Here is a 12,048-nt window from a genome sequence, read left to right as displayed (position 1 = left end):
TACAAAAATTAGCCAGGTGTGGTAGTATACGCCTGTGATCCCAGCTACTCAGGGGGCTGAGGCAGGAGGATCACTTGAACCCAGGAAGTGGAGGTGGCAGTGAGCTGAGATCGCCCCTTTGCATTCCAGCCTGGGCGACAGAGCAAGGCTCTATCTCCAAAAGGTTAAAAAACAAAACCAACACAACACTATGGAATTACTGGAAGGCATACAAGGAGGCTTCAGGAGAAAAACAACAAATCTTCCGGCTAAAACAACCACTTACATCTTTGGGAGAAAAGTGCTTTTAAAGAAATAGCACCACATTAGCTTTCTTGGTTATATAAAAGCTACCATTTTGAATATCAGAAAGGAACACATAAATGGTGATATCACGACTTCTGGCTTAGAAAGCTATTATCTTTCAAGTCAAGAAATCTTTGTGTAATTACCTTTCAAAGGGTGCAAGAATAAATGCACATTGAGAGCCTTCTGATGCACTGGTTGTACCTTTATTATTTTGACCTCGTTCACTAATAGTTCTGTGATGCAAGGTTACCATACACAGTTAGATAATGTCTGCATTGCACATCTAAGGCTATACAGCAAAAGAATCAGAATTAGTACAAATACAAGAACTATATTTACAGTCTGTATACTCAAGCTCCGAACATCAGATAATATTTACAAAATAAAATATGAAAATGAAAATCCAAAATTAATAATGTACATTGTTGCTAATGTGCTCAACTCCTTCATTGGGGAGAGATCAATTTGCAGTCTTGGTTCAAAAAGGCCACTTATGCATTATGAGTTTTGTTGTCATGTGTGAGGATGGCGACAAGAGACTTGAAATCTCAACAGACAAGTACTTTAGAGCCACAGAATCTAAGACGATGCCTTAAATATAAGAAGCCTGATGGACTCCTCAGGTGAACTGATGGCAGAATAGGCAGAATGAAAAAAAATTAACTCGAAGACAGTACACAACAACCAAGGTTTGGCAAGAGACCAACCTCAGCTCAGACTTTCCATCTGAGCACAGTCGTTTGGCTGTGAGTTTTTTATGTGAATTTTATAGCAACTCTGATTTCTTCCTTTAAATGACTGGAGGCTTTTTAAAGATTTTATGGGGCTCAAATACTAACTTCATAAATGGCCTTTTGAACAACAGCAGCAAATAATCTCTCAGCTGATATTTCAATTTACTAAGGAAGCACAAATTAAAACATTCCTGCTACACAGTTGTGGTCTGGCCACACACCAGGGTGAATCACTGGTGGACAATGTAGTGCACAAGTTAGAGTCCTATGTAAACACATCCAGCAAACTTTCTGAGAGCAGCAGCAAAACTATTCTTTTCTTTTTTTTTTTTTTTTTTTGAGACAGAGTCCCACTCTGTCACCCAGTACAATGGTGCAATCTCGGCTTACTGCAGCCTCCATCCCCCGGGTTCAAGCTATTCTCCTGCCTCAGCCTCCCGAGCAGCTGGGATTACAGGCGCCTACCACCACCCCTGGCTACTTTTTTGTATTCTTAGTAGAAACAGGGTTTCACCATGTTGGCCAGGCTGGTCTCAAACTCCTGACCTCAGGTGATCCACCTGCCTCAGCCTCCCAAAGTGCTAGGATTACAGGCATGAGCCACCGCACCCAGCTGAATCTTTTCTTTTTAAGGAACAGGTTAACAATCACATTTTTAAAAGAGAACCAAAAGGAAAACTGAAAGACCAAGTCAAACAAACAAGCCCCGATTACTGTCCACTGGAACCTGGGCAGGACACAGCAGGAGGGAAATGCAGAAAGAGTACTGATGGGAATGCACACTGGAGAATCCTTTCTCTACCGATCCACTGTGCAAGTAGGTAGAGCTGTATAAATATACATAGACCCGACACAATTAAATATCCCTGTAAATTAGACAATAAGCAGCAGGCAACAAAGTCTTTGCTTTGGAATATGTGCCAGGAAAAATCACCTTGTTTTTAGATCCCAAGAGACAGTTTACAATTCTTTCATCTGAAATGAACTGAAAAATCCATAAAAATAGGAGCAGTTATCTGAACTCTATGTGACTGAAGGGGAAAAAATATCAAATAACAGTGGTTCTTAGTTGGGAACCCTCACTCCATTGCCCCTTGCCTTCAGCATATTTAACAACAAGCTGGGGCTCAGGTGCCCGGCCGCTGCCACAGGCAGCCCTGGCCTGTGCTCCTGACTAGCGCATGGGCTGGCTGGCCCTGCACAGTCCTGGCCTGAGTGCTGACTGACTCCCAGGAGGGCACACAGACACAGAGATGATCTGAGCACTGGTTTGGGGTTGGTAGTGAGGCCATATTTTGCTTTGGCGGGAGAAAGGAGGATGAGCAAGGAGGAGGTGATTAGTTTTAACTAGCACTAATTTCTCTGAATTTGCATAATAATTCTTTCTTCCTTTTAAACTTTTTGCTTGTTTAAAGGTGTGCTTTAAGAAAATAAATAAATGTAGTTTCCTTAAGGGCTGAGTTTCTTAACTTTCCCACCACAACAGCAACAGCTAGAGCCTCACAAACAGTTCCTGCCATAAATCGTCTCCCAGAGCTTCAAAGTGGGGATAGTTCTGTTGGGAAAGGTTGCACCCAACCTGGATGTGCTGGGGGCCAGCAGGGGCTATCTGCACCTCCCAGCCGCAGCAGGGGCTCTCCAGAGGATAGAGAACATGCAGGACAGGACCACTCTGCTCCCTCTGGGTCCCTAAGGTGCCTTCTTATCTGGGTACGCTATGAACAGACAGTCCAGTTTGGCCTGTTCTAATGTCTGACACTTCCAAAGCAAAGACTTTCCAACCAGTTTTGTTTTGAGTTAGAAGAAAAAGTCATTTCAGTGTATCACATAATTTCACTCTCTCAGGCTTCCCACCGTCCTGTGTCACAGATATGGATCCTGTCACACTCTGTAACAGCAGCATCAATGACTTAATTTTAAAAGTGACCTTTAAATTCCATCTTCATTTTGCTGAAATTAGATTTAATTCCAGTCCAGGCAGCCACCTCTAAGCACCAACAGATCCTGCTGGTTTGAATATACACCAGAAGGGCATATGGTGTCCATCAGACAATGAAGAAACTTCTAACTACATTTAAAAATCTCACATATCACTTAGAAAACAAATAACATCACAGTTAGTGACCTACGTTTTAACAGGAGGAAAAAAGTTAAAAAAAAATCTGCCATAGAGTTTGCACTGGTCACTTTTCAGGTACAGAAGCAGCCTGTGATTCTACCCTCTCCTTTCTCTCTCCGTGATTAACTTTTCCTCTTTTTCACAAGGCAGTGAAAATAACAGAAGCTGGGAGACCTGTTCTTCAGAAATGAGCCCAACTAGAAAGTCAGAAACAAGAATGTGGACCAGGACACAAGTCTCCCTAGCAACAACTGTGCAGAGGCGTGTGAGCTCCAGGCCTTTGCTGCCTGAAGCGGAAAGTAATCCAGCTGCCTATCACCTGAGAGTCAGCAACCTCAAGGCCAAGGACTTCAGTAAGTGGGAGCTCGAGCAGACACTTTCCTGAATGCCTGAGCGATGGTGAAACAGAGAAGTCTGAGCAAGGGAAATAAAGGATGGTGTAAAACAATCCCAAGACAACTGGCAAAGCAAATGAAGTCACCTGGAGGCTTCCCGCCCTCATCCTGGAAAACTTAGTGGCAGCTGAAAGAGAAAGAGTCATCTTCTCTGATGGTCTCTGAAAGCCAGATGACTTGGTCTGTTCCGCAGTAAGCTTGCTCCTTTCTCCCTGGGCAGTGCTTCCACACCAGATGGGGAAGAGGCAGTAACAAAGAGGGGTGAGACAGCAGGAGACAAGCAACAAATCCTGGGCTCGGGCTCCCTGGATGGCTCACCCGTGCCCCTGGGCATATTTTGTTTTGTTTGGAGTAGTGGTCGGGGTTAGTTTTAATCCTGGGATCCAGAAAGGAAAGCCTGCCACATTTGCTTATTTATGAGTATAGAGAGATAAGCATCACTCACTGAAAGCATCTTCAATTTGACAAGCATCAATGAAAACGACTGCTGAATTCAGAGGGAGACTTCCAAGTTTACGCTTAAAAGCTACATTTCTTTGATTAAAGGGAGTTATAACAATCATAAGGTCACCACTTAGCATTATCTTTTCTTTTTCAAGAAGGAGTCTCACTCTGTCACCCGGCTGGAGTACAGTGGTGCGATCTCCACTCACTGCAACCTCCATCTTGAGGGTTCAAGCAATTCTCCTGCCTCAGCCTCCCGAGTAGCTGGGATTACAAGTGCCCACCACCACACCAGGCTAACTGTATTTTTAGTAGAAATGGGATTTTACCATGTTGGTCAGGCTGGTCTTGAACTCCGGACCTCAGGTGATCCACCCACCTTGGCCTCCCAGAGTGTTGGGATGATAGCGTGACCCACGACGCCTGGCCTACTTAATCATAACAATGACCATCAAACTAGAAAGTGAAACACTCCCGCCTTGTGGAACACTTGTGTATGATATGGCATTAATTCCAACTGTACCACCATCATCACTAATGCCAAGAACAGAATCGAGAAACTCCTAGAAAAGAACCTCCCTCCCAACAGAGAAAAAAACAGTGGGCAGGAATCCTGCTGGGGAGCTACAAGAATCCCACTGCTGCCGCCCCGTCACAGCTCACGGCTAAACCCTGGGGTCCCCAGAAATCCACCAGAAGCATCCCTTGCATTTCCCTTCACATGACGTCAACAGCAGCCACTGTCCCAGGCCCACTGAAAAGCCTCTCTCCTCCTCTCTACCAGTAACTAAAAATCCCATAATTATGCTCTAAAAAAGCCCCAACTTTGACTCAGAATATAACTGTCCCAGTTCCATGCTCACTGCCACTTTTCCCTGACTAGAAATGCAGGGATTAACCATTACAAAAAGAGACAGAGGGGGAAAAATATTTTTTTTCCTCTCAGCTTCTAAAAAGGCCAGATATCTCCTCCTTTAGTCTCTAAGCCCCCCAAGAAAAATTAAAGTGATATCACAAATAGAGAAAAGAAAAAGAAGTATTATGTTGTCTTGAAAAACAGACAAAGGTGTCTGGTGACAGCAGCACAGACATCAGAGGTGGTCATGATGGGGACCTATCATACAAAAGGAAGCCAAAGTACACCCATAATAATTTGGAGATTCAGCAGATCCCCTCAGGGTTTTTGTGTGTGTGTGTGTGTGTGTGTGTGTGTGTGTTTTAAAAAACATTTTTTTCCTTTTGTTAGGCCACATGCTACTAACAAGATTCTCAGCACAGGAGAAATAAGAGTACAGAGCAATGGAGATGGGGAACAGGAGAGCTAGAAAAGTGCTGGACAAGGAGGGAGAAAGTAGTTAAGCCATAGGATTACATACAAGAGTCACCATCAAGAATCACAAAGAGAAATGAGAGGTAACGCTTTCTTTATCTCTCGAAGGCGAGTGAGGGCACTCGGCAGAGTCACTTAGTATTTCGGCTGGCTCGGGCATCTGCGGGAAAGTTTTGACCTATGGGGGACAAACGGGGAGGTAGTGTTAGAGGTCTGGGTGCAAGTGTTGCCCCTCACAGTTCTCTCCCTCTGAGGCTCCCTCCTGGAGCCTCCTCCTATTTGGCACCACAGGCCTAGGCCTCTAGGGTCTCTACTCTGGGACCCAGTGACACAAGCCCTCAGAGAACCTGAGGCTGAATCACAGGGCTGGGGGTTGGGAGACCACTAAGGTTCTCACTGTACTCCCTTTACTCTGTCCCCTGGACCCTATCTGCAGACCTCTTGAGAACAAAAAGACAAAGAAGGAAAATAATTGGTGCACATGTGTGACCAGTCTCCCTGGCGGTTCAGAACATCATGATGCCTTACGAGATGCAGAGGCCTCATTACCACCCCACAACCGATTTACACTCCTGTTCTTCCTCTCTTTTACATTTATTTGAAAAATACTTCCTTTCCTATTTATGGTGATATCTCTGAAGCCAAAAGCCAAAGAGAGAAAGAAAACATAGAATAACTTCTAGGCTGGGCACAGTGGCTCAAGCCTGTAATCCCAGCACTTTGGGAGGCCGAGGCAGGCAGATCACTTGAGGTCAGGAGTTCAAGACCGGCCTGGCCAACATAGTGAAACCCTGCCTATAAAAAAAATACAAAAATTAGCCAGGCATGGTGATGAGTGCCTGTAGACTCAGTTACTGGGAAGGCTGAGTCAGGAGAATCACTTGAACCAGGGAGTAGAGGCTGCAGTCAACCAAGATCACGCCACTGCACTTCAGGGAGACAGAGTAAGACTCCATCTCAAAGAAAAGAACAACTTCTTACCGTATTGTGCCAGCGAGAAGTGGGTTGAAGGCATACAACCAGTCATTCATGTCTTTGTCATTGAGGGCTTGCAAAAGGACCCCACGGTGCTTTGTACAGACAGCAAAGGTGTTTGGTGTCTGAAAGAAATGCAGGCAGACAAGAAAGTTCCTACAGAGACAGCAATGGGGACTGTCCTGCCATATTCCCAAGGCATATAGCATACCACACAGGAAGTTCAAGATCAGAAAGAAAGGGGAAATTTCACATTACATAATAGAGAGTTCAGAACTCAAAAGGGAAGGACACATGTGGTGATAAAAAACCAACAGGGAGAACAGACCTTCACCATGGCCTGCTGGTCCTCGCTGTACTCCACTTGTGCTGTGGACAGGTTAATGATTCCACGTTCCACAGGGTCTTTGTCACTGTTATAGATGAAGACATAAGGGCGACGGACGATGACGAAATGTTTAGCCCAGTTACTGTAAAGTGGCTCCTTGAAATGCAGGTATCCTTTCTTAGAGACCACTGAGCTAAAAAGGACAGTATGGCAGAAATTTAGTCTCTCACGAGAAGAAAATGATCATGAACTAAGGACCATCTAAATACATCACACCTAGGCCAAGTCCTTAGATTCAACAAAACAGGCAAATGACCTATCTGGCCTCCCATCTTATCTGCCAAAGTAATATAGCAAAAGAGCAAAACTGTGCTAGGGCAACGTGCTGTGCCAGGGTGGAGATGTATCGAGATCCAACTGGAGAAACCCAGGCCAGCCCTCTCAACAGACTTGACTTGCATCAGACTACAATACGGACCCCGCAGAGAAGAGCTAGCCAGTCAATTCTTCCTGTGGATTTGTTTCTTACACCTGGCATTCCTGGTCAATATAATACTCACCCTGGTCTAATTTCTTCAATATCTGGAACAAGATTGAGAAATTCATTCTTTCCTGCTCGGGCCAAATAGGGCGTTTCCACAGCTGGGACAATCTGAAACTGTTCAAATTCTGGGCAGGGACTAGAGGCCCGGGAATTGGCTTCTGGGGTCCTTAAAAAGAGAGAGATTAGAAAGAAAAGGGTAACAAGAGTATCAGTTATGATCAAAGCATACTGAGTACTGTCTCACTGGGAGGAACATACAATGCCTCTCCCTAAACCCCAGCTGCAAACTTGAATTTCAGACAGCTCAGCTGAGGAGACAAGCTGGCTTCAGAAAGTTAACTCTGAATTCAACTGGTGTCATCCTTCTAAAGTTATGAAAGGAAATTGATCACTGATGACTACTAAGTCACAGTCTCTCTGCCTGTATTAAAGCCCTCTGAACACATTATCTGGAATATGAACTCTATACCCTTATGTTTCTTTTTAGTCCCATGGCTACACCAAAAGTGATGTTTCTCAAAGTGTGCTTCTGGCCAGCAGCAGCAGGTTCACCTGGGAAACTCAGAAACTCAAATTCTTAGACTCCAAGCCAGACCTATGGAATGAGAAACTCTGGGTGGGGTTGAGCCATGAGGAGATGATGTACACTGAAGTCTCAGAGGGACACTGCCTTACAAGATGCCAGAGAAAGCAAACAAATGGAAAGAGCCTGAATGGCAGTGCAGAGCAGAACTGCACTGACCTAAACCAGCCCTTATGACTATTGTGGGAGAAATAAATTCCTATACTCTGTATTGTATCAGACTTTCTATCTGGGTAGGAATGGAGGACAAAACCAGCAGAAAGGGATGAAGAAGAGAGTCATCAATGAGTTGAGGATGCAGAAGGTTAGTAAGCTACAATGTAAAGAGATGCCAGTAGCTAGCGCTTCTCTAGCGCTTCTCTAGCGCTCTCCAGTGTAGCATAATTAATTATATCTCAGTAATTTTTAAAAGCCCATTTTAAAATGTTTTATACTTTATCATTATTTTTTTGGAAATAGAGTCTCACTCTGTTATCCGAGCTGGCATGCAGCTGCACAGTCTTGGGTCAGTGCAACCTCCGCCTCCCAGGTTCAAGCAATCCTCCAGCCTCAGCCTCCCCAGTAGCTAGGATTACAGGTTCGTGCCCCTATACCTGGCTGATTTTTTTTTTTTGAGAGAGGGTCTTGCTATGTCACCCAGGCTGGAGTGCAGTGGTGCAACCATGATTCACTGCAGCCTCAACTTCCCAGGCTCAAACAATTCTCCCACCTCAGCCTCCTGAGTAGCTGGAATCACAGGTGCATGCCGCCATGCCCAACTATTCTATTTGTTTTTTCTAGGGATGAGGGTCTGTGTTGCCCAGGCTGGTCTCAAACTTGTGGGCTGAAGCAATTCTCCAACCTCAGCCCCACAAAGTGCTGGAATTACTGGTATGAGCCATCACACTCAGCCACCATTTCTTAAATTGGGATTCATCTTATAATTAATTGCATGTTGAAGTTAGGTGTCAGTGCTTCTTTTTCTTCTTCCATCCTTCTTTTTCCTTTCTCCTCCTCCTCCTCCTCCTTCCTTTCTCCTCCTTACCCCCTTCTCCTCTTCTTCCCTTTTTTATTTTTTTTGAGATAGAGTTTCACTCTTGTTATCCAGGCTGCAGTGCAATGGCACAATCTCAGCTCACTGCAACTTACGCCTCCCAGGTTCAAGTGATTCTCCTGCCTTAGCCTCCCAAGTAGCTGGGATTACAGGCATGCGCCACCATATCCGGCTAATTTTTGTATTTTTAGTAGAGACAGGGTTTCACCATGTTGGTTAGGCTGGTCTCAAACTCCTGACCTCAGGTGATCCAGCTGCCTCGGCCTCCCAAAGTGCTGGGGTTACAGGTATGAGCCACCGTGCCCAGCCAGTGCCTTTTCTTCGTAGTGGTACATAAAATAGTCCCTACAATCTGTGGCATCCTAAATTTAATGAAATTACTTGGTTGTGTTATATTCTCCAGCCACCTTTGCCTGTGTCAGTGTTGGTACAATAAGATAGGTGGATAATACCAGGTGAGCGTAATTGATGAAGATGCACAAGAGTTTGAGGGTACACTGCAAAGAATTGATTATGATGATAATCATGGATTCTAGGCTAAATTTGTCTTTTTTTTTAGATTGAGTTTGGCTCTTGTTGCCTATGCTGGAGTGCGATGGTGTGATCTTGGCTCACTGCAACCTCAGCCTTCCAGGTTCAAGTGATTCTCCTGCCTCAGCTTCCCAAGTAGTAGCTGGGATTACAGGCATGCGCCACCATGCCTGGCTAATTGTTTTTTTTTGTTTGTTTGTTTTTTGTATTTTTAGTTAGAGATGGGGTTTCTCCATATTGGTCAAGCTGGTCTCGAACTCCTGACCTCAGGTGATCTGCCCACCTCAGCCTCCCAAAGTGCTTGGATTATAGGCATGAGCCACCATGCCTGACCAAATTTGTCTTTTTCTTTCTCTTTTTTTAAGGAAAGGGTCTTGCTCTGTTGCCCAGGGTGGAATGCAGTGGTGCAATAATAAAACCTCACTGCAACCTTGAATTCCTGGATTCAAGAGATCCTCCCACTTCAGCCTCCTGAGTATAGCTGTAACCACAGGCACAAGCCACCATGCCTATCTTATTTTTCATAGAGACAGCATCTTGCTATGTTGCCCAGGCTGGTCTTGAACTCTCAGCCTCAAGCAATTCTCCTGCCTTGGTATCCCAAAGCACTGGGAGCCACCTCACCTGGCCTTGTCTTTATTTTTATTACCTACATATTTTGCAGTGGCATCAAAATATTTTTTTCTAAACAGTTTCCAAATATTTTTCCCAAGGTAGGACTTCCTATGTCTGATATTATGACTGGGGAGATAAGCAGGGGTAGGAATGGAGGACAAAACTAGCAGAAAGGGATGAAGAGATTCATCAATGAGCGGAGGATGCAGAACATTAGTAAACCACAATGTGAAGAGATGCCAGTACCTTTCCAGTCACCGTGATAGCCAAAAAGGCTCCCACACATTTCCAAATGCTGCCTTCAGTCAAGAACCACTGAGCTAGAGCAAGACTGACATTTTCCTTGGTTCTTAAATTGGCTTCTCTCAGTGAAATCTGGGTACTTACTTCTGATCCAGAGAGTTGCTTCTAGAGTCTACCAGAGAGGGGCAGGTGGAGGAGGGGGTAAGGGTGGCACTGCTGAAACTGGACTCGGAGGGATCCCGTCCAATTGGAGAGATATCAGACAACTGGAAGCAAACCGAACACTACAAGTTACACTCAGCTGAAAAAAGCTGCCTCTACAATAAAAATAGGGAGTTTCAACAACCAGAGCCTTGCTTTGATACACCTTGTTTCAAAAGGTCATTTAAGGAAACAAGCCTATGTGTACAATGATTATTTCTCAATAAATAAATACATAGACAAAATTTTAAGAGACAAGGCCTTGTTCTGTTGCTTAGGCTGGAGTGCAGTGATGCAATCTAGCTTTCTGCAGCCTCCAAATCCTGGGCTCAAGCGATCCTCTTGTGCTTCCTGAGTAGCTGGGACTACAAGTGTGTATCACCACAACCGGTGAAAAATTTTTTTAAACAGAAAGAAAACAAGTCTACAAATGCTTTATGGCCTAAGTGCCACACTAAGAATCCAGACATTTATAAAAGAGGCAAGGTTTTTTATATTCCGACTGCCCTCCTGCATTATTATTACTATTATTTTCTTTTTCAAGATAAGGGCTTGCTGTGTCTACCAGGCTAGAGTGAGGTGGTATGATGTTGGCTCACTATAGCCTTTACCTCCAGGACTCAAGTGATCCTCCCATCTCAGCTTCCTGAGTAGCTGGGACCACAGGTACACACCACCATGCCCAACTAATTTTTGTATTTTTTGTGGGGATGGGGTTTTGACATGTTGCCCAGGTTGGTCTTGAAGTCTTGGCCTCAAGGGATACATCGACCTTGACCTCACAAACTGGCAAGATTACAGATGTGAGCCACCGTGACAGGCCTCTCCTGCTTTATTATTTTGAGAGATAGAGTCTCACTCTGCCGCTGATGCTGGAGTGCAGTGGCACTATCTCAGCTCATTGCAACCTCCACCTCCTGGTTTCAAGAAATTCTCCTGCCTCAGCTTCCCAGGTAGCTGGGACTATAGGCATGCACCACCATGTCCAGCTAATTTTTGTATTTTTTAGTAGAAACAGTGTTTCACTCTATGTTGGCCAGGCTGGTCTCAAACTCCTGACCTCAAGTGATCCACTCGCCTCAGCCTCCCAAAGTTCTGGGATTACAGGTGTCAGCCACTGCACCCAGCCGCATTATTATTATTTTTGAGACGGAGTTTTGCTCTTGCTGTCCAGGCTGGAGTGCTCACTGCAACCTCTGCCTCCCAGGTTCAAGTGATTCTCCTGCCTCAGCCTCCTGAGCAGCTGAGATTACAGGCATGCACCACTACATCTGGCTAATTTTGTATTTTTAGTAGAGATGGGGTTTCACCATGTTAGTTAGGCTGGTCTCGAACTCCAGACCTCAGGTGATCTACCTGAGATTACAGGTGAGCCACCGTGCCCAGCCCATTATTATTAAGAGACAAAAAAATACTCTGTTGCCCAGGCTGGGGTGCAATGGCACAATCATATCTCACTACAGCCTCAAACTCCTGAGCTCAGGCAATCCTGCCTTGGTCTCCTGGACAGCTAGAACTATAGGTGTGTGCCACCACATCTGGCTAATTTTTCAAAATGTTTTGTAGAGATAGGGTATTGCTATATTGTCCAGGCTGGTATCAACCTACTGGCCTCAAGTGATCCTCTCATCTTGGCCTCCCAAAGTGCTAGGATTACAGGTACGAGCCATCACACCCAGCCCCTG

The 12,048-nt window shown here is 44.9% G+C and overlaps 1 protein-coding gene across 46 annotated transcripts in view; it reads right to left on the bottom strand.

The window, feature by feature from the left end:
• Positions 1-472: 472 nt before the first annotated feature.
• The window catches only part of KIF1B (kinesin family member 1B), a 182,199-nt gene continuing 170,623 nt past the window's right edge, over positions 473-12,048 (bottom strand). For 45 of the 46 annotated variants that reach the window (XM_035307669.3, XM_035307670.3, XM_035307673.3 and 42 more), the window contains 5 exons: positions 10,307-10,428; positions 7,174-7,323; positions 6,614-6,806; positions 6,292-6,410; positions 473-5,488 (listed from right to left, as the gene is read on the bottom strand). In XM_035307669.3, coding sequence (XP_035163560.1) covers positions 5,446-5,488; positions 6,292-6,410; positions 6,614-6,806; positions 7,174-7,323; positions 10,307-10,428 — 627 coding nt within the window. In that variant the 3' untranslated portion in view covers positions 473-5,445. The remainder of the gene's footprint in view (positions 5,489-6,291; positions 6,411-6,613; positions 6,807-7,173; positions 7,324-10,306; positions 10,429-12,048) is intronic. The other variant, XM_035307698.3, reaches the window with a different exon arrangement.

Source organism: Callithrix jacchus, chromosome 7 (genome assembly GCF_049354715.1).
Source record: "Callithrix jacchus isolate 240 chromosome 7, calJac240_pri, whole genome shotgun sequence".
In the NCBI taxonomy this organism is placed as follows: domain Eukaryota; kingdom Metazoa; phylum Chordata; class Mammalia; order Primates; family Cebidae; genus Callithrix; species Callithrix jacchus.
This window is presented reverse-complemented; position numbering and strand designations above follow the sequence as displayed.